The following is a 24,174-nucleotide window of genomic DNA, read 5'->3' on the forward strand; positions in this document are numbered from 1 at the left end:
TTTTTCTTCCTCCTGTCCCTATAATAGAAGACAGAAAGCCACCTGTACACACTTTTAAAATGTATGTTAAATAGGCACAGGCCATAATCTCCTGTCATCTGTATGGTTGCAAAGGACCCTTAGTCCTCACTTTGCCACAATCCATTCTACACTCTTCTCTCAAAATTACTTTCTGATTATGCTATTTCCCTTCCACAGAGCTCCAGTTCCCTGCCAAATAGACAGTAACCTTAATTTGGTTTCATCACCCTCCATTATCTACTCCCACTTAACATACTTTGTTTCTGTTTATATTGCAATATAACACCCATACAGAAAAAAGTTGGAACCATTAATTGATTAAAAGTAAAGTAATATCCAAGTAACCACTTCCCAGAACAAAAACACCAGAATATTGTCATTACCGCAAGAGCCGTCTTTCCTTGTGTATCTTTCTGATCATACCCTCTCCAGCATCCCAGGGCCAACCACCCGGAGCTGATTACTTCCTTGATTTTCTTTATAGTGTCTCCACTATGTACCCTTAAATACATAGTTATTTTACCTGTTTTTGAATGTTACAAAAATGGAACCAAACTGTTTTCTTGGAGTATTCCTTTTTTAACTCAACATGATTCTTGTAGACGTTCATTTGTGGTACTGTGTATCACTCTTCTTTCTTCAATTTTAAGCTGTTTAATATTAACATTACATCAATATACCACAATATAGTTACTTTTCCATGTTGACAGACATTTGGATTTTTAGATTATTTCCAGATTTGGGCTATTACAGACAATGCTGCTATAAACATTCTTGGGCATATATTTTGGTGCCCAAGATTCTCTAGTGTTCATCATACCCAAGGAGTGAAATCGCTAGGACATAGCTATCCATATCTTCATACCAGATAAATGTGTATGTAACTCTCAAAACCCGGCAAAATTAACTGCATATAAGGATTTTCAATCTCTACTAGATATGTAAAATGTTTTTCAAAGTGGTTGTACAAATTTAAACATCCAGCAAAAGTCATGATAGCTCCTATTTCCTCATATCCTTAACAGTATTTGTATTGTCATACTACATTTCTTTCTGCTTCTCATCTCTCACCCCTTCTTTTTGGATTTTCTATTTGTTTATTCCTTTGTACCCTGGATATTAGTTCTGACCTATAACAGATCACTAATTCTCTCTTCATCTGTTTCTAATCTGCTGATAAACTTAGTCAGTTATTAACTTTGGTCATGTCTTTTCTAATTCTTACATTTCTGTTTAGTTCTTTTCAAATTCTACAATGATACTTCCTTTAGTTTCCAATTTTCTGCCAAAGAAGTTTTGCCCTTATTTCCTTAAAAATAGTAAACATAATTTTTATAATATGCATCTGAAAATTTTAGTAACTGAGTCCTTGAAAGATCTGTTTCTGTTACATATTACTTCTGCTGGTTCTATATATGAAATATAACTTCCTGTCACATGATATCTTTGACTTTTGCTGTGGACATTGTATTCAACCAATTGTTTGAAGGGATAATGTAAGACCTAAGATGAAAATACTTACTTCCTAGAGGATTGTGGGGTTTTATTTTCCTTCCTGTCAGGAATCTGAAATCTATCAGTCTCACACCACCTTCAACTGCATTAAAATAGGAAACAAATTATGGCATTTTAGATTTTAATCCATACATAGAAAATTTTGAGGTCCAAAAAGATAATATTGAAGTAAGTTGAGTTATGACGATGCCTCCTCTCTGTAACTTACTGTGTGACTTTGAGTTGAAACTTTTGTTTCTAGTTTTTCTTATCTGTTAAAATAGTACATGGCTTGTAACCCCCAAAATGGTGATTATCCTTTTTTACAGTTTCCTTTCTATTTCTCATATATTCTGTTTGTACCAGTTATGCTGCAGGTTGCTTCAGTTTTGCTTTATGTTTTTTGAGTACATAGATTTTCCAGTACTAGGTTATGATTATTTTGAAAGTGGTGTTCATGACTTTTTACCATATCTCTCACTATACTGAGTGTAGTAATTTGATGCAGTAACTGCTTAATGCATGTTAAATGGATAAGTCAATGAATGAATAAGTTTTGGAAATAGGTGCATTGATAAAAGTGATTAAACCAAGCTCAGTATTGCCGTAGAGAAGGAACAAGTATCTTTTCTATTATAGGTCCCAGAGCTTCAGTCTAATTTCTGTTGCTCTGTTTACCTGTCCAATGTATTGGCTGATTGTCCTCATAAAACACAAGTGGTCTGAGGTAGGGTTTATGCATAGTGATCCAAATGTGTAATAGAGCTTAAAAACAAAGCTTAAAAACATTGATCTAGAAGAGAAGCAATAAGATGTAATAAAAGTTTATTTAGGTTGTACAATTTAAAAAGCATGTTCATCAATAATTCATCAATAGTCTTTAAAACAAACTTTAGTGTAATCATTATAATTCTGTAACTTTAATTGTTTGTAGCTGATGTTGCTAGAAGCAGATTTTGACAACAAACTTCTGAAAGGGATCCATTTGCCTAGGGATTTACTTATAAAGTTGGAATTAAAAAGTCATTTCTAGGGGGAAATTCAGCATATTAAGCAAATATAACATAATCTAACATATGAAACAATTGTTCTAAAGATAATAAAAATGAAAAAGAATCACTATTTCATATGAAAGCATACATTTGGATATTATTGTTGCCACATAGAGCAGTTAGCTCTGCATTATAATTAATTAGTCTTCTTAGTTTTTTAAGTGTCACCTTAAAGAGTGGTTTTCCATATCCTGGTGATTAAATTGCTGCCGTACCTAAGAGATTTGCTAGATTTTAAAGACCATGGATAAATAAAGAATACATATGGTCCAAAATTATTGGTAGAGGAACCAGTCAAATAATAAGATTTTTCCTGAAGCATCTTTCCATTGGTTTGTCAGTGGATAGATGTTCAAAATATAGAAATGAATGAAATGTGTGTAAGGAAATAATTACATGCTCTCTGTTGCCAGCATGTACAACATGATATAAACAATCAATGCCCAATTAATTCTAGAACCTCCTGATCTTATTTACATGCTCTCTGAATATGATCTTTATTTTGGAATTTCTTTAACCCATTCTGAATCTAATAACTTCCTGACCCACTTCAGAGTATTTGTGCAATGCATAGTCATTAGCTAGGTCTGTATTTTGTCCAGACAACCAAATGGACAGAAGGAAATTTTGCCATATTAGCGGGAAGTTTATATTTGGAATCAAGAAGATGTTCTGTATTTTATACATTGTATTAAAGGATTTGTTGCATTTTTACTTTTCACTCATTTGATATCATTTAGATTAAAGTCAGTATTGTTAGAAATTTTCATTCATTCTCAAAACCTCTCATCTATTGATATATCAATCTGTCATTATTCATTAGCATCAAATACTGCTAAAACAGGAAAAAAAATCAGGAGCTTAACAACAAGAAATTGAAATTTTAAATTTTTCTTATATTCTAGAATCTAGAGAGTCAGTCAGTCTTCTATAGCATTTCAAGTGCCAAGGACATAGACTTCTTCTGTCCTATTTCTCTTATGTGTGATCTAAGATGGTTAGCAGAGCTTCCAGCCAATACGTGTTCATAAGTAGAAAGGACAGAAGAACCGTTGCACAAAGCACCCTGCCTACATCACATTTGTCAGAAGTGGTCACATGGTCTCATCTTGCCTGAAGGGAGACTGTGGATTGTCTTTATTCTCAGTAGTGCTAAAATGAAAATAGATACATATAATTAATGACAAAGAGGAGAACACTACTTGGGAAGGAACAGCAGTCACATCCTTCATCTAACTATTTATTTACTGATTTATTTTATTATAAGATAAGATATAAATGGTTAAACAAGACCAACTTTTTAAAAAAAAAATAGTACCAGTAGTTTAGAAAACTAAGATTTTTTAAAAATTACAAATAACAGAATATCAACATAGTTATAGATGAGCATCATGATCTCCTGGTATCCAAAGTGAAATGGGATAGCTAAATAATTGTTTACATTTTCATTATTTTAAAAAAGGCATTACTGAAGCAAAATGAAGCTCTCTTGGCTCTGAACAATTTAAAGATTTATCTCACGGTAATTTTTATGGGAAAACTGAATGTTATGGTGGACAATATTCCTATAATAGATGCAGTGATTTTATAAGGCACTTACTTAGTGTCTTTGAGTAAGAGCCAAAAGCAAAGTATTATTTTACCACTCAATGAAGGCTATTTTGTGAGTCCCTAAGGAAAAATGATCCAAGGATAAAATCCTTGGGTATTCTGGCTTAGATCCAGGATAGATTTTAACCTGCCCACAGGACTGGGTGGATATACACACTATGGATGGTTATCGTGTTGTTGAAAGATTCCTGAACAAGTTTAGGAAATTAAGAAATAGATTATCTAACTTTCTGTAGTCTGCCAGCATGTGTCAAACCAATTTACTGCTCTTAACACCAGGTGTTCTAAAAAGTGAAAGAGGACTATTTGTTAACTGTAAGAGAACAACAATGCAGAAAGATGAAAGAGGTGGAAATTGAAACCCATTTGCTGAATTTACTAAATTACACAAATTACCCAAAAAGTAGGTGAATTTCTCATAACAGTAGTAAAGAAATTACTTTTGCAATGAAATGTGTGTTTATATCCAAGTTTCAAAATTACTTAGCAAATAACTCCCAGTAAATGTGATGTTATAAATTTTAGCTAAATTATATGTTCTTAGAAGTTTTTGATCTTTTCAAAAAATTCTATGTAGTTTATATCTGTTAAAATATTATTTTACATATTTTGACATAAATAAACAATAACTGCCTGAGGAGAGAAACAAATCCATGGTCTCCTAAATATGATTTTATTATTGATGAATCTTAGGTTGGTCCCGAGATGGCAAGAAACATGAATTCATGGTTCCTGAAATTTGGTAATCACTTTCACCTAATTTTTGATATGGTAATAATTAAATGAGAGCTGATAAGAAACTGGGTGATTCAACATTGTTTGATAAAGTGATGCATTAATAACACATAAGTTATATTTCTAAGTTATTCTCTCACCGTACAAAACCAATTTTTAGACTCTTTGTAAGCAAAACTCTTTGAAGAATTAACCTTTGCTTTAAGGGAGCAATATCGATTAACATCAAGGATTTCTCTTATTTCCATGTAGGAAGAACCTTTTGTAATGGTCTCTGAAAATGTCCTGGGTAAGCCAAAGAAATACCAAGGCTTCTCCATTGATGTTTTGGATGCCTTATCTAACTACCTGGGTTTTAACTATGAAATTTATGTTGCACCGGATCACAAGTATGGAAGCCCACAAGAAGATGGGACGTGGAATGGCTTGGTGGGAGAACTAGTGTTTAAGGTAAGCATTTGTTTGTTTGTTTGTTTGTTTATCACACATCTAAAGGTTGACTATAACCCTTGGAAGCTAATTTCATATAGAATTAGTGTAAGGCAAAGCATTAGGTGGCGGTGTTGAATCAAATCTCACCAATACTATTTCATGAACTTTGTGGAAAGAAAAACTGATGACAATATAAGGCTAAATTTTAAGATATTCCCTATAATAGAAAAGTATTTACTGCAGGTATTTACCTTTGCCAAAGTTATACTCCAGACATTTTGTCAGGATGTGGTACATGATGAAGTCACAATGCCTTTTCCAGAGACACTTCATGTCATTGTGTTCTTTTAAAAATGTAATTTCAAAAAATAAACAAATAAGATCCTGATCACTTAGGAACTGATCATTTAGTTTTGGTATCTAAATAAGGTAAATCTATTCTTACTTCTATTTTTCTCCTTGTTCTTGCAGTTCTCAGAGAAGTATTTAAACTTCTCTATTACTTTATCTACATTTCTGTCAGTCTTTGCTTCATTTTTTGGAAGCTCTATTATTAGGAGCATACACATTTTTAATCATCATGTCTTCCTGATGAGTTGTTGAATAGTCATGTTTAGGTCTATAATTTACTATTTGATTTCTGTGTATCTCATTTTTTCCTTCTTTTCTTGCCTTCTTTTGGGTTAATTGAATTTTTTTAGTGTTTGATTTTATTTCCCTCTTAGCTTTTTAGCTGTATTTCTCTATATTTTTGTTTGTCTATGGTTAGTCTAGAGATAGTAATGTGCATTCTTAACTTATCACATTCTATGTAGATTAATATCATACCACTTCACATTAAAAAAGTAATAAACATTCAGCAATGTAATTCCATTTATACGTACTATATCCTTTGTGTTATTATGGTCATGTATTTATATTTATGAACTCCAAAGTAAAATGTCATAGTTTTTGATTTAAACAATCAGTTGACTTTCAAAGGTATAAAGAGGGGGACAAAAGACAGTTTCTGATATTTAACTATTTATCTATTTACTATTTCTGTGGGTTTTTTTATTCCTTTCTACATATCTGAGCTTCTGGCTGGTATCATTTCGTTCAGCCTGAAGAACTTCCTTTACAGTGTCTTGAAGTCCAGTCCTACAAGTGGCATATACTCTCAACTTTAGTTTACCTTAAACTTCTTTGTTTATCCTCAGCTCTTTTTTTTTTTTTTTTTTTTTTTCTCGGTACGCGGGCCTCTCACCGCTGTGGCCTCTCCCGTTGCGGAGCACAGGCTCCGGACGCACAGGCTCAGCGGCCACGGCTCACGGGCCCAGCCGCTCCGCGGCACGTGGGATCTTCCCAGACCGGGGCACGAACCCGTGTCCCCTGCATCGGCAGGCGGACTCTCAACCACTGCGCCACCAGGGAAGCCCCTATCCTCAGCTTTGATAATATTATTAGCAAATAACAAACTCTGAATTGACAGGTTTATTTTTCCTAGATACTTTTTGCCTTAGTGTTTTCAAGTGACACTGCTGATTCTGATTTATGTTTGTCAAGAGCTCTGCAAGTCTCAGAACACAGTCACTTGTCATCAAAATATATTTTTCCTCATACTTTTTTATTATCTAAGAAGAAAATTGTAGATGAAATATTATTATTCCCAAAATCAAGGCTGGTGATTTTAAAGCAAGAGCAACTTTTTATTTCAAAAATCAAAATAAAATTATCCTTCAACAATTTTTCATACAATAATAAATGTTTTTATTATTATTTCACAGTATAATTGATACATAACATTATATTAGTTTCAGGCATACAACATAATGATTTGATATACATATATACTGCAAACTGATTGCCACAATAAGTCTGCTTAACATTCATTACCATACATAAAGGTTATTTTTTTAATGTTCATGACTTTAAGTAGGCCATTGTATTGTCTTTCGCCAAATATTGTTTCTGATGAGAAGTTAGCCATCATTTGTACTTTTCCTCCTTTTTTATAGTGTAGGGGTGGCCGTTTTTAAATTCTCTTTTCATTTTTGATGTTTTGATGTTTAGCTATGATTTTCTTTGTATTTATCTCTGTTAGAGATAAATACTAACAGTTCACTGAGCTTCTGGGATATGTTTCACTAAGTTTAATAAATCTTGACAATTATTTATACAAGTATTATTTTCCACCCTCTTCTCTTTCTCCTCTGTACTTGAGGCTCAGAAAACAGTTAGACCTTATTAATGTTGTCTCTAAGTCACTGAAGTCTTGTTTATTTCATCATAACATTTTACTCTCTGATCTTTAGATTGGATAATTTATCGTGATCTGTTTTCAGGTTATTGATTCTTTCTTTGCCATCTCCAATTTCTGTGAAGTTCATTCGGTAACTTTTTTATTCTAGGTAGCTAGAATCATTCTTACGCATGTATTGGTTAGGAGTCAACCAAGGATTCGAGGGAAGTTTATACATAGATTTTGGGGCTTATTTCTCTGTGGCTCCCTCCTTTATGTGAGTCCCCTTTCGATTTCTGCACAATCTGGCTGCCTCAAACACCATCCTCTGATGCATTAAGCTAATAAGACTCTGACTTTCTGCTTGAGCTCTAGCTACCCATTGTTGCCTAACTGAGGTGGGTCCTCAGTGAATGAGCTATATAAAAGTAGGTCTCACCCAAAGCAGTTACCATCTTTAAAGGGTTGAGTACTCTTCAATTTATGCCTGCTTTCAGCTGATATGCAATCTGTTCAATGTGTGTTTTTTTTAAAATTTCATCCAGAATTTACAATTGTTACGCTTCGTTGGGTTAACCCAATAAAAAATTATTCCGCCATTGCCAGAACTGGAATTATTTCTGGAATACTGAAAAGTATTCAGAAAGCTAAAGCATCTAAGTTGTTTCTAAGAGATGTAGAAGAGAAAAACAATAAGAGGTTTTGAAGACAGTGGTAGGAAAAATAGTAAAGCTGTTTTTCATTTCCTTTAAAACTTTACTAACATCAGTTTATTTAATAAACCCATTACATATGGAATTTTATTTGCAAAAGGTTAATAGAAATATTTTAATAGGCTAACAGGAATCATCAATCCTCATCTCTCTTATAAAAACTATGACTATCTTATATTCCTTTATTATAAACCCACAAGACAAGCGTTCTGTCTCTGTATGTGTGAGGATTCCTGCCTGAACTGAACCCAAATAAGCAATTATATTAAAATAAAGATAAACAAAAGGAAGAGGCATTATGCAAGTTTATTCTATAGATATAGTAGATAAAAATCCTTAAGAATTATCACGCTAACAATCTTCACTTACTAAATGCAAGTTAAAAGTAACAAGCATTATAATTAGTCTGATGTTGGTGCTGTTTTTAATTTGGTTGTGTGCTTGCTCCAGTGAGTTAAATTTTTGAGATTTGCTTCCTCACCTATGAAATGAGGAATACACAAGTATGTTAGTGGGAAGGTCACTTCCAACTATAATTTTTTTAAAAACGCTTTAAGAATTTATTGCATAAAAACCATACGCAAGCAACTGTATGTTGTTCTTCATAAACAATTTGTTTTTATTTGCATGTAAGAGCATATCATTATTGTATGATAATGTAAAGTTCAGCAGGGTCCTTTTACATAGCAAAGATTCAGGCTTAGAGACGCTGACTGACAAATGTATGATTTTTTAGCTGGAAAAAATATAAAGCTATTTATTGCAACTAGATTTTATTTTCTTCAAGAAGATATTTAGCCATTCTGACTAGGCTTTAAGAAATACTTCGTAAGCAGGTAAAAGTGGAGAAGCTTACATAAGAGTTTGTGGGAGCAGGTAGAGAGAGGGGAGGAAAACTGAGAGAATGTAACTAATGAGAACATGCTCTATAGCACAGGGGACTCTTACTTAATGTACTGTAGTGACCTAAATGGGAAGGAAGTCCAAAAGGGAGGGACTTTTGCTGTACAGTAGAAACTAACAGAACATTGTAAGGCAACTATACTCCAATAAAAATTAATTTAAAAAAAAGAAAAGAAAACAAACTTATGGTAACCAAAGAGGAGAGGTGGGGGGGAGGAATGAATTAGGAGGTTGGGATTAACATATACACACTACTATATATAAAATAAATAATCAACAAGGACCTTCTGTATAGCACAGGGAACTCTAGTCAATATTATATAATAAGCTATATGGGAAAAGAACCTAAAAAAGAATGGATATATGTATATGTATAACTGAATCACTTTGCTGTCCACCCGAAACTAATACAACATTGTAAATCAACTATACCCCAATATAAAATGAAAATTAAATTTAAAAAATGAAAGCAACAGGAAGGTAACATTTTCAGAAGGAATGGGCAGTCACTGTATTCTATTACTAACAGAGATGTATGCTCTAATTTTCAGGAACTTAAAATGTCAATTCAAGTATACAACTAGTAATGCAGTAAAATATCATAAAGTAATTTAGATTATCCAACAAGAATCATCATTAAAATTTTATCAGGATTATTTACCCCTGTAAAGCAAAATAACACTATTGAAACAGCATAATAATGTTATGACAGAGTTCCAGAAAAGTGAGCTTATTATTGTTATATATATTTTACTAGTGTAGACATTTTTCATGAATCTAAGTATATTTAAAATAGCAGTAAATATTGCTATTGAATACCTCTATACATGACGTCAGACTTCTAAAATTAACAAGACGGTCTGCCTTCCTAAGGGGAAACCAAAATTAAAAGAACGTTTTCTAGAGTAGTTGTCATGATGATTATGGAAAAACACATTAAAAACAAGTCAGAGAGGAAACATGGGAAGTATCAGAGGCTTAAAAATAATGGAATACGTTACATTCAAACTATCAATAGCTGCATGTATACAAAAGTTTAAATCGTCAGTAAATCAAAAACAATAATAACTAAATTAAATTACAACTGACAGGCTGGAAAATATTTGCAAAAGTATGATGCACTGTTAACCTCACAGCTTCACTGCTTCACCTACATGAAGAAGTATAAAATCCATGAGAAAATACTAAGATCCCCACAGGTAAAGCTATAAAACATATGAACTAGACTTTCAAAAGAAGAAAAGAAGAAACTGATAGATAATAGAAATCTAAAAGGAACTCTAGTGTAGTGGAGTAGAGCAATCAATAACGTAAAAAAATAAAGCAAGTGGATGAAATATGAATGTTTAGTGCTTTTATAAGAAAAGAGCGAAAACTTTGTGTTAAATTACTTGGAATTCTTTTATATGCTGTGTTTTATAGTAAAAACTAGAATATCATTGGAATTAGAAGCACATATTTCAGTCAGCAATATACTTCACAGCAGTGACAAGAAAGGTACCCTAGGGAATGAAAAAAAAAAACATAGTTTGAAATGGACCAAATAATAATTATTAGCACTTATGTAGAGCTTATAATTGCCAAAGCACTCACACAACCCTATGGGCTAGGTAGTACTATTATCCCAATAGTGTGGATGATGAAACAGTTAGGGAGCTAAAGGAACTTGCCCATATGGTCACTTAGCCAAGTTGTGGAGAATTCATGATTCAAAGCCAGGCAGTGTGGACCCGGAGTCCAAGTGCCTATCCTCCTTAACCAGTTAACAGAGAGGAACAGAGTTCTAGTGTAAGTTTGGTCTTAAAAGCATTTTAATAAACCAGATTACAGACAGTGAGGAAAATAATACTCAGAAACAGTTCAATGCAGGTTTTAAGACCTGCGAATTCAAAGAAGGTTCACATGGAGTTTGGTTGAATATGAATCGAGGATAAAGAAATAAGATTACATAGAGAAGGATTGGGGGAGGGACCAAAAACATTTTCATCTTTAAACTTCTCAAAACATCTCACTTTTTCTCTCAAACACCTGTTCTTCTTTTCCTTTTTTTAAAAAAATTAAAGCTCCTGGGCTTCTCTGGTGGCGCAGTGGTTGAGAGTCCGCCTGCCGATGCAGGGGACACGGGTTCGTGCCCCGGTCCGGGAAGATCCCACATGCCGCGGAGCGGCTGGGCCCGTGAGCCATGGCCACTGAGCCTGCGCGTCCAGAGCCTGTGCTCCGCAACGGGAGAGGCCACAACAGTGACAGGCCCGCGTACCGCAAAAAAAAAAAAAAAATTAAAGCTCCTTAGAAAGGCATCCATTGTTTGCTGAAGTCTATGTCTCAATCCCTACATTTTGTCATACTCCATATAGATCGCATTCAGCTTCAGTCTGCTTTGGCTGGCCTCACTCACTTCATCTTCCTATGTTTTCAACCCCAGCTAAACTCATCCTTTGTCCCATAAGGCTTTCAAACTATCCCCATTTTTTGATAATTCTGTCTTCTATTCTGTACATCGATTTCACTTTTCAAATGACCCTTTGGGGAGGGAAAAGTATATATATATGGAGAGAGAGAGACTGACCTCTTCCCTTTCTTTCCATAGTCCCTCTTTTGGAACCGGAGGGCTGAGGTTGTGTTTATTTTGTGTGCCAAGCGGAATGCCCTATATTCATCCTTTCATTCCCCATGTGTTTCTGAATGCATGGTATGTTCTGGGCACTGTGCCTAGCATCACAGATACAAAGGAATGGAAGACATCATTCCTGCCTTCAAAGATCTCACAGTGTACAAGGAAGACAAATGTGCTAATAAATCATTAAAACACAGTGTGATCAATGCCATAGGGTAATGCATCCAGGGTGCCTTGGCAACGAAAGGGTGGCGTGGCAGCCTCTGCCTGAGGAGCTGAAAAGTTTCACGTAAGAGGAGAAATTTGAGCTAGGTCTTGAGGATGAGTAGGAGTGTGAGAAGCAACAGTAGGGATAATTATAAAAGCCTGCTTGCCGTGCTAAAGAGTTTGGACTTTATCGCTTAGCCAGTGAAAATTATAAAGGGTTTTTACATAAGAGAACAGTGGGATTTAATTTATGTTTAAGAAAGATAACTGAGGTAAGGCCAAGGATGCACTGGAGTGAAGAAGGGAAAAGACAAATGTCTTTTTCAATAATCTAGAGAGGAAAAAATGGTGTCTAAACTTAACAGCAACAGGAGATTAGCCCCCAAAACTGATTTTGAGAAAGCAATCAATATTCCAGGAAAAAATGGCTAGAACTTAGTAAGGTGGAGGAGAAGAGAAAGGACCTGTTGAGATTTGGTGAGAAATTGGGCCAGAGGAACATGAGCAGGCGGACACTCAATGACAGAGAAGCGGATATAGAAGGAGGACAGATTAGAGAAGAGCGACAGAGGTGCAGAGCTTGGCTCTAGACATTTTAATTTCAGGATGGCCGAAGAACATCCAGATGGAATTGTCTAGAAACAATTAGCAAATGCACCTGGAACCCATGTGGATCATGTCTAGAGCTAAAAAAAAAAAAAAAAAAAAAGTTTAAGAAATATAGGTATTCCTCTTTCTAGAAGACGATTGTCATTCTGTGTAGCACGATCTGCCACTGCGAGTTTTTTCATTCCAAGTCTTTGGACTTCGTAACATTGACATTGTTTTTTTCATCATTTCCAACATTCCATAACTATTTGTCAAGGACAAAGAAAAGGAAGTGTGGATCTGTATTCTTGTCATATAAATAACTTGGTACACATGACTTCCGGCTTTCGTATATAAAGGAGAAGAAACTAGCTCCCTTGTATGGCAGCTCCAAAACTAAAAGATTGTTGCACGTATAGGGGCGTTGACTATATTTTGTAAAACTCTGATGCATTTGTATTTCTGTGCTGTTCTAAAGATTCATTTTTACTTATATTAATTAAAGATACAGAAACTATATATTCAATCATGTTAAATGGGACACAACTTGGGGATTTTCCTCAATTTTATTTTTCATCAGCTTCTCACACTCATATAGTATGCTGCTCACATTTTTCTGTGTGCAATATGAACCTTTGAACATTTCAGTCAGGTACCGAGCCAGAAAAGGTAATTGAAGTTTTTAGAAAACTTATGTGCTTAGAAAGTATTTTGTTTCCTTGAAATATTAATAATTTATAGCTGGAAAAATAGGATCAAGACTTGTTTCAGGCCACTTGATCACTGGTTCGTAAATTTAGGAAGCATTTGATTAACAAGTTGATGAAAGCATTTAGTGGATACAGGAATAGTTTAAATACTTGAGATTAAAGGCTTTCCACAAACCCCTTTCTAAGAAAGTTTAGCTTAGAAATCTTAGAACGCTTTCTAATGAAGTTTAGAGCTGTGGTACTTGTTTCGATCAGAAAGGTAGTTTCTCTTTGCTCTAGTAGTTTTATGATTTGTACTAGTTTTTTTTGTTTCTGTTGTCATTTGTTTAAAAAAATGTTAAAATTGTAAATCATGTCTAATCATACTGAACTGCAGAATGTCTACTGTATCTTTGTTTTAAGGAAAAATGAGAATAAAATTATCCTGTTTGTCCTAAAAAAAAAGAAAAAGAAAAAGAAATATAGGTATTCCTCTCACCTCCATTATAAAAACTAAATTGGGAGTATTGAATTAACATGAAAATCATGCACAACATGGTACATGAGCCTGGACGAGGAGAACTGGTGTTATTACTTTTGCTTCTAAGAAGACAGAAAACGCTAGAGGGAAGAGAGAACTCACTTGGGATGAGGGTTTAGAGGACCTGAGAAGGTGGTGAGCTGACCTCTTTCCCACCTGCACTGTAGAGGAGTGGAAGGGGCAGTCCGGAAGGCATCAGGCATAAAGAGAGGCCCATAGAGTTGGGTGTATCTGTGTTACAAGAACAAGTTGCGGGAGACACAATGGTTAACACCGTTCTCATCTCCGTTTTTTAAGAAGTCAAGGTTGGGATGATCCCTTTGGCCTAGAGAAGACAGAGGTGGTTGGCTAGGACAAAGGCCAGAAGCTGCCTCTTGAACAAGCCACCCCCTGGATCAGGAGAAGGCAGTGAGTGAGGAACCATGCTTGTGGATGAAAAGGGTCCTCAGTTGGATGCCTGAAGATCATCAAGTATGCCCCCCAGTTATACACACAAAAACCCATATATATTTCCATTATATCTTCCCATGACTGCAAACCAGCCTTGAAAATATGTGTATCCACCAATAAAACTTCACTCCCCAGAGAATCGCTCCTGCCCAGTGATAAATGCTCACAAGCCTTGTGAAACGAAAAGGTAGTTTTGCCAAGGGAATCAATAACATGTGTAAAGGGAAAAGAAGGCCTCATAGAGACTTTCAATCAGACACTCAGACTTTAATTCTTTAAATTAGATTGAACAAGTATCAATGGACTGATTGAATATCCCAGAGTATGTCAGCTGTAGTCCGACAAGAAGTTGAAAAAGTACATGCGGTCATAAGAATGCATGTTTGTATGTCTGAATAGTGAGTGTTCAAAAATAATCCACTGGATATACATGTTGGAGGGAGCTGGATCACAGATGCGGGGAGTAACACAAACTGTGTGTATGTAAGAAGAAGAGGAAAAAATGTCCCCAAATAGTTGTTGTTGATAAGGAAAGATTTTAACACTAATGAAGGAGAAGGATAAAAAGAGATCTGTGAAAGGAAGTAAATTATGTAGATGCAAATGACTTAGTGAATGGTTGTAGAAGCAGTTTTCTAAATTTGCAGGTGATATTTAATTGGCAGACATTGCAAACAGTAAGGAGCAATTCAATCAGATAAAGGACTTGAATCATTAAGTACTTGGTCTAATAGATGGCAAGTATGGATAAGTGGTGAATAATAAGTCTTGAATCAAAGCTAAAGAACAGTGAGTGAATATTTGCCAAAGGGAATGATGCTGTCCAGGAATGGCTTGAAGGTTTAAAGACACTTACAGGCTAGGACAAACAAATTCAGTAAAATATGTGTAGAATTATAAAGATTTGGTGGGCTATAGGATATAAATTAAGTGACTACTGCATCACTCAAAGCCAAGGTGATATAAAGACTGGTGCTATGATGAGAAAATCTCATAACTTGAGGATATATAAATCCTGAAAGCCACTGTTGGCTATTGAAATGCCATCTATTACCTAGATTTTCGTCTATCTCCGGTCATGGTTTGGGGATAAAATTAAAGAGGAAGATAACTTCCAGGCATAAAAGAGAGTGCAGATTTGGGTGAGACCATTCTAAGTAAATTTTAAAGAGCATTTCAACCATGAGATTCTATGTGATTCTATGGACATAATCTTAGGGAATTGTTTAGATTGATTGGTCATTTTTATTTTGGATGCTTATTCCATAAAATAATGGTCTATGTTAGTCTGGAAATTATAAACATAGAGAAATATACCACAAATGAAAGAGGATAATAATTTATATGGTCTAGGAAGGTAGTTGATGTGATAGAGAATGCATTCCTTCTTTCCCCGTGTTTTTGCAAAGTTGAGAACTTTATTAAATAAGTTTAACTTCAGTAGTGAAGAGAAATAGAAAACATCCTTTACACAACATTGAAGCCATATTTGGAATCTTTAGACAGTCACTCACATGAATGTACCAACCCCATTTGAGGAATTTGTTTTAAATTCACATACTAATATCAGAATGAATATTTCACTCTGATATAGAAAGTAGAGCCGTGTCTTGAAAGGTATTTCTGTGTTTACTCTTGACTGCCGTTTGGATACTTCAGATTTTAATTGTTTTAAGTCTTAGTGATTCTGAGTTTTCTCTTGTAATTTGTATAAATTTGTATAATTTTATAGTGACAGGCTTTAAAATAAGTAAAGATTTCCATGATTAAAAAACAAGCAGGGCTTCCCTGGTGGCGCAGTGGTTAAGAATCCGCCTGCCATTTCAGGGGACAAGGGTTCGAGCCCTGGTCCAGGAAGATCCCACATGCCGCGGAGCAGCTAAGCCCGTGAGCCACAACTACTGAGCCCCCGTGCCACCACTACTGAAGCCCACGTGCCTAGAGCCCGTGCTCCACAACAAGAGAAGCCACCACAATGAGAAGTCCAGGCACCTCAACAAAGAGTAGTCCCCGCTCTCAGCAACTAGAGAAAACCCGCATGCAGCAGTGAAGACCCAAAGCAGCCAAAAGTAAATAAATTAAATAAACAAAATTTTAAAAAACCGAGTAAACACCCAAGCACCTCACGAGACTCAACTGTATCAAGGGAGGAGGTGACTACAGAGGCTCCAGATACATGTGTGAGGACATCTAATGTATCTCTTACTCATTTTATATTTCATTTAATTCCACACAGAATTGCTAGGAGAACAGCCTTTACAGATTCACTCCTCATAGAGACAAACTGTTTCTGGGAGCTAGTTCTTTTCTCATTTACAGAGAACTTACATTTTCCCCCCTGCAGAGCTCTGAAAGCATCTTTAATAGCAGTCTTAAGTGAATTCTAGAATGATTGAAAAGGTTACTGTAATGAAAATTAAAATCCACTCAATTTTGGTCATTACCCTTGGTGTGGTGTGCATTTTACTGAAATGTGGATTTACAGTTTGGGCATTTCAGGCAGCGTTTGCTTCCATATGCTCTGTTCACAAACAGCCTGAAGATGACTTTTCAGAAAGTTAAAAAAAGTCTCTCTACACGACTGAAAAGCTCTTTCTGATGGCCCTTTTCTTTGAAGATGGTAGCATTCCTCTTGGGAATTGTAGAAATGCTATTATTTTTAAATCCCTTTTAATGCTGCAGGATAATGCCTGAACCACTGCAATTTAGGAATAACTTGTAGCTTCCTTCCCACTCAACATTCAACCAGCATTTATTGGGGCCTAATGTGTAGCTGGTATTGTAGGGAGTACATAAAATGTGGAACACAGAGTTCTTCTTCTCTAAAAGCTAAGTAGAAAGGAGGAGAGAGAGGGAGATCCAACACACATCCAACACTTTTCTTACTATCTATACTTAAACTTCTGATGAACTTATCCCGTGTCAAGGATTTAATTGTCATCTATAAGCAGACAACTTTTAATTTGTTTCTTCAGCCCAGACATCTCCTCTGAGTCGCAGACTTACAGTTCTTGCTGCTACTCAGCATTTCCTCTTAGATGCCTAACGGGCGCCGCAAATGTAACGAGTTCAAAACTGAATTCCTGATTTCACCACCACCCTGTCACAGCGTATGGCAACTCTAATCTTCAAGTTACTCAGTCCAAAACCTTTGAGTTACCCTTGACTTCCTTCTTCTCTGTTATACGTCACACACTGTGCACCAACAATTTTTTCTGGCTATAAATTTGAAATATATCCTAAATATGATCACTTCTTACACTTCACTACTAACCACTGGTGCAAACCACTGTCTCATCTCCCTAGGACTACCTTCCATGGCCTCTTAACTACCCACCAGGCTACAGCTTTTTCCTTCTGTAAACGTTTTCAATAGAGCCGTGAAAGTGATTATTTTAAAATGTCAGATCATACCACCCTCTCGCTAAAACCCTGCAATGGTTTTCCACATTATTCAATGTGAGAATTATTCAAATTCTTAGAGTTGCCTATATTGCCTTCTATGCTCATTCATATACATATACATGCACCATCATGTCTGTTAATCTCTTCCTCCTAACTACTTCCCCAGTATGCATATTGCTTAGGGTCAGATTGGAAGTCAGAAAAATAAGAGTAAGAATTTAAAACCATATACATGCCAAAAGAAAAAAAAATGGAGCTATGAATAATTGCTGGGTAAGTAATTAGGAGAAAGAGATAATACAGAAACCATAGAAGCAAAAGTTTGTCAGATGTAGCAAGTACGGTACGGTGGGCATGGCCAACTCCGCAATTTGTTCACCTATGACCTTTGGCAAAGCTACTCACTTTCTCTGAACCTCAGATTGTCCTCTCTACAAGGAGGATCGTGATACCCTTGTACAGGGTTGTACAGCTAGCATATGTGGAGGTTCAACTCACCTATGTGAGCTGAAAACATTAAAATCTAGACTACTAAAGTCAGAGGACCTGGCCGATGGCTTGATATGGAAAAAACCTGTAAAGTCAATGACTTCCTCCCAATGACAGAGACTTCTTCAAGCAGTAGACAGCCTTGAAATCTAATTCTTTCCTTCCAAAATTTAGGGTTATATAAAAACACCTATTCCTCTTACCACATAGCAAAGAGCAAGCAAGTCAACAGACCTGTTTTGGAAATCTACTGTGGGCAAAGCAGTGTGAAAAATATTTAGGGGGATAGAATACTATGAACATAAAGCTCCTGCCTCAAGAAGTTTATAACTGAGAAGATAAAATAGATATTTATGGTATAAGTACTATATGAGAGATGCAGAAAAACAGAGAAATGGGGGGTAAAGCTCCAGGGGAAGGGGAATGGCATGAACTCAGGTAAAAATTATATATACACACATATATATGTGCATATATATATATATATATACACACTATGTATGTATACAGATATATAGAAACAGAGAGGGAGACTTGTGAAAACTAAATTATTTCTAGAGAGACTTTAAAATTATATCATTATGTGAATGTGCATGGTGCGGGCAGGGTTTTGAGAGAGAGAGTTAGAAGTGATGCATGCGGTTTCTGGGAAGAGGCTTAGTAATAAGACTAATAATGACAACATAAAAACTAAACTAATAATATTGTTTTGTCACTATGGTGTTGTCAGAGGCAAAACATCTGTTGCAATAATGAAAAGTATTAATTTCTAGAAATAGTGTGGTGAGCTCCAAGAAACAGTTTTTGATTGAATATAATCCAAATAGCAAGATCAAAATCTATTGCTTACAAGGGGCAAGAAAGAGGAAACGTTCTAAAAATTCTTCAAGGGAGAATGATTAAATTTATCAGAGTACTGTCATAATCGTAATCATATTGCATACCTACCATCTGCTATTTATGTGCTGAAAATTGAAAGTTGACAAAAATAGCTGTTGCTTTAAATTCTGTGCACACTTTAGAAAGATTGAATAGCTCTGTGTGTGTGTTACTCAAAGATATTATATAGTATTATTTAAAGTTTGATCAAATATTGGAAAAAATATATAGGCATATGTATCGATATATGTAAAAATAGAAAAGGATCTAGAAGGACATGCATCAATCTTGAAACAGTGGCTATATGTGAAGGTGTGGAAAAGACTGCTGATTGTCCTTAAATATCTGTTCCCTCCGTTCTTTGTAACATAGCTTCTGAATTATAACCAAATACTGACTGTCCACCATGTACATTTCTTGGCTTCTCTCCTGATGTAGTATGGTCATGTGACTTAAGTTCTAACCATTGAGAAGTGTCAGTCATGTGACTAAGTTTTAACCAATGAGAAGTGTCATGAGAATTAAAAACAAGTGTCATTAGAAGCTTCTGGAAATGTTCTTAAAGGGAGGATTTTTGTTCTTATTCTGATCCTCCTCTTTCCTCCTCGCTGGAATGTCAGTAGAATGGTTATAGCTTAAACAGCCATCTTAAACCATTAGTTGGAAGCTTTGTACTGAGCAGAGCAGAACAAGAGAATATGAGCTGATTTCTAACTCTGGAAGCTTTCTCAGCCCGGGACTGTCAGCCGTGAGACTCCTTCTATATTGACATTTAATCCAGTGATATTTCGAGCATTTCTTTCATTTGTAAGAAGAAAATAGGATGGTTTTATATAATTTGACCCTTTAAAATCTAAAATGTATTTGTATATTGCTTTTATAGTTTCATGTTTAAATTTATTTATTTTTCATCTTAGTTTTGCTTTTCTTTGTTTTATAGATGGAAAACTTACTAGCCAGTGCTGAAATATATGTTTTTCTGTTATGTTTTGTTTTCACATTGGCCTATTTTCCATGTTGAGCTAAATGGACTCATATGATTTAATTACCTGACAAATTTACAGTTAGAAAATTTCTTTTCTCACATTTTTAACAGCTAAAACTTAGAAAATGTTTAACTTACAAATAAGTACCTTACAACAATATTCACTGACTTCTCATGTTTGAGCCTTGCCAAAAATATGTCTCTTCTTATGTCTCTACTGAGTCTAGAAGACTTTTTACAAGTTATTCCACTACTGAAATTTTAGGAATTTTTGAGACTTCTCTCCACTTAAGATGTTGAAGCAAACATAAGCATCTACGTCCTCCTTTTTAGACCTCAAATGACATAACCATACAATAGAGGAAAATTTAATATATTACTCTAAATTCAGGTAGGGTGCCTTCCATGAACCAGAGTTGTCAGATTTCAGGAAAGCACACTCCTAAGAAATTGTAGCTTTATCAGAGGACCCCAGAAAAATTCCATTAATTATCATATTGGATGTAAGTATCCAATTCCAACAGAGATAACATTGGAGTCCCAAATGAGACTGTGAGTCTATGGGTGAGAAGAGAGAGCAGGGAAGGCATAAGTGACTTCATAAGAAAGAAGAAAGGGAAGCAGAGAACATGCATGAAGAGAGCCAAAATAACCTTCAGAAAGAGAAAGTTTAATACCAAGTGTTACTGGGCAGAACATAAATCTGGAACTTGGTAATCCACACCACTGGCTAAGGGGAAGGGACTTACAAGTGTGCCAGGATAGTACCCTCAGGAAAACATTACTTCTGGAGCATCAGGAGAAATTCAAGAATATATGTGCTCCTTGGAGACATGGTGGTGAAGGTAGAGGTCAGTAAAATAGCAAAATTAAGAATTCTGTAGAAACTAAGCAGAAACAACACATACCAACCCGCTGCCACCCACCCCCAAACATCCTCCATTGAAGAAAGCAACGTTACTACACTGACAGAAGGAAGTACTATTGAACAAGGAATCTTATCTACAAGTTATCCAGGAATAGAAAAATAATTGGACAAGTTCTATTCAAAACTAAGAATTAAAGAAAGTATGTCAATATATTTTAAAAGTTGATCAACATTCTCCTCACACAGACAACCACAGAACAAAATAAAATTGTAACATAACACTTCAAACTGAATTAAATGCCTCACAAGCATTTGAAATGTTTTAAGCAGAAAATCTAACAGAATCACAAATTCAAAAGCTAATCATTTAAATGGCCAAATGACAAAGAAATGCAACAACCTCAGGATATATTTTAATAAAAAATAAAAGGCAAAAATTATAAGACATAAATTACAAATTGTTCAAAGGAAATTAGATTAAATTACATTGAAGAGGGCTTCCCTGGTGGCGCAGTGGTTGAGAGTCCACCTGCCGATGCAGGGGACACGGGTTCGTGTCCCGGTCTGGGAAGATCCCACATGCCACGGAGCAGCTGGGCCTGTGAGCCATGGCCGCTGAGCCTGCACGTCCAGAGCCTGTGCTCCGCAAAGGGAGAGGCCACAACAGTGAGAGGCCCGCGTACAAAAGTAAAAATTAAAATTAAAATTAAAAAAAAAAATTACATTGAAGAACAATAAGAAAAAATAATTAAAATGAAATAAAGAAGTAAAAATGTTCAGAGTAAATGACTCAAAATGGAAAATAGGCCCAAAGTATAGCATATGTATTTGAAGTCTCTGAAGAAGAAAAGCAACACCATGGTACAATTAATATTTAAATCCATAATCTAAGGAAACTTTCTGAAAATGAAACAAATGTACTTAGTGTTCCTAGAAAAGCTGATCCAGGACAATGAACTGTGAGCTATGTCTTAGTAAAATTATTAGACTTAAAAGACAAAAAAAAAAGTCCTCAAGGCAAAAAAATCAAATTACTTTTAATGGTAGAAAGCTGAATCATTATCAGACTTCTCAAGAGCAACACACGAAGAAAGCCAGCACTAGAGAAGCACTATCAAGATTTTACTTTTAAAGTGCAAGCCAAATATTCTATAATCCATTCAAGATCTCCTTCATGGCTACAGAGAAAAGAGTTTTAATTTTTTTTTTTTTTTTTTTTTTTTTTTTTTTGCGGTATGCGGGCCTCTCACTGTTGTGGCCTCTCCCATTGCGGAGCACAGGCTGCAGACGCGCAGGCTCAGCGGCTATGGCTCACGGGCCCAGCTGCTCCGCGGCATGTGGGATCTTCCCGGACCAGGGCACGAACCCGTGTCTCCTGCATCGGCAGGCGGATTCTCAACCACTGCGCCACCAGGGAAGCCCAAGAAAAGAGTTTTAAACAAACAAGTGCTAAGAGAAAAGTGGACACGTAGCCCCTCCTGATGAAACAACTATAGTGTGAGCTTCATTCAACCATGAAATAACAGGATAAACTTGACAAAACGACTAATAGTGATCATTTAATATATTTAACTGTAGAAATGTTGCTAAAACAAGGTTAGAAACATGGGTTAAATGATAATTTGAAATCATCATATGGCATAAAAAATGAAAGGATGGTTTTATTAAACACTGGGAGAAAAACAGGGAAAGAAAGGGGAAAATAGAATATCATTATTAACTAGTATAGAGAATAAGTGGAAGTCACCTATTTCATTTAAAACAAAGGAAAAATAAAAACAGAGAGAAAGGTTAAGTGAACAAAAGTGGGGAGTAAGGGCACTATAAAAGGTATAAAGTTAACCACTATAACAAAAGTACAAACCTTTCTAAAAAGAAAAAGAAAAAAATAGCAAAAGCAAACCACAGAGAAAAACACACAAATATACAAAATTCAAATAATAATAAATAACATAAATAATGAAATACATCTTTTGTGTGTATATCAAACACAAAATCCTAATAATATACTATCTTCTAAAACACACATAAACATTGACAAAAATCAGTCATGGATTAGGTCTCATGGAGAACACCATTAAGTTCCACTGAGTGGATATATTACAACGAAATTTCTCTGATCAAAATACAATAAAACTAGAAAAAAACACAAAAATTAAAATTTTTTTCCATCTGAAATTAAGAAAGCCTTCTATTAAACAACTCTTGGGAAAAAGGAGAAATACAAATATATATTACAGAGCTTTTTTAAGAGGTGCTAATGAAAACACTACATATGAATCTATAAGGAATATTTAAAGCAGTGATTCATAGTCTTAAAAATCCATATCAATAAAAATGAAAAAAATGGAAATAAATATATTTAATTCCATCTTCAAAAGCTAAAAAAATGTACAGCAAATTTTAACAGAAGATATAAGGAAGATAAAAATAGATGGAGAGAGTAATAAGGTAAATAATTTTTTAAGTAGATTAAGTTAATAAGTTAAATCTTGGTTTTTAGAAGATATCAACAAGAGGCAAATCATTAGCTAATCCAATCAAATAAAGAGTAAAGAACTTAGACCAATTTATACAAAAAGTTGTCAAGGAATTACCCCACAAAAGAGGACCAGGCCTGGAGTGTTTCACAGGTGAACTCAACTAGTCTTTTAGAGAACAGAGAGATCCAATATTATTCCAGATTTAAGGAGACTAAGAGATACAACAACTAAATGCAAGACATGATCCTGGACTAAATTGTAGGATGGGACAGTATTGGGACCGATGACAAGGTTGTAATATGGACTGTAGATTAAAGTATGGCATCAACGTTAAATTTCCTGAATTTGATGACAGTACTGTTGTTCTGTGTACAAAATATCATTGTTATTTTAAAATAACACATATAGTTGCACTCTGAAAGAGGGAAAAATTAGACTTGAAAAAATAGACTAGAATAAATAGAAAGGTATGTTCTTATATCCAAAGACTCTGTTGAAATATTTTTTCTGACTAAATTATGTTATCTTGGAGTCCATTCAGCATCCCAAAGTGAATTTATGAGAATGATTTAAAATACATTTGAAGATATATTTACATGGTTTTAGCTTAAAAAACTCTGAAGATGATAAAAAGGGAAAGGAAGAAATTCTTGAGCTGTAGATACTGACATAAAGGTAAAACAATTAAAACTGTATGAAATTGGACCAATAAAAAAGAATAGAAATCCCAGAACGTGTGTGTGTGTGTGTGTGTGTGTGTGTGTGTGTGTGTGTGTATGCGTGTGTGACTGTAT

General features: G+C 35.0%; 1 protein-coding gene across 3 annotated transcripts in view; it reads left to right on the forward strand.

The window, feature by feature from the left end:
- Positions 1-24,174, forward strand: part of GRID2 (glutamate ionotropic receptor delta type subunit 2) — a 1,382,159-nt gene that overhangs the window by 1,048,412 nt on the left and 309,573 nt on the right. For all 3 annotated transcript variants that reach the window (XM_067035515.1, XM_067035516.1, XM_059066448.2), the window contains exon 10: positions 5,166-5,363. In XM_067035515.1, the coding sequence (XP_066891616.1) occupies positions 5,166-5,363 (198 nt within the window). The remainder of the gene's footprint in view (positions 1-5,165; positions 5,364-24,174) is intronic.

The sequence above is a fragment of the Kogia breviceps genome, chromosome 6 (genome assembly GCF_026419965.1).
Source record: "Kogia breviceps isolate mKogBre1 chromosome 6, mKogBre1 haplotype 1, whole genome shotgun sequence".
Taxonomy (NCBI): domain Eukaryota; kingdom Metazoa; phylum Chordata; class Mammalia; order Artiodactyla; family Physeteridae; genus Kogia; species Kogia breviceps.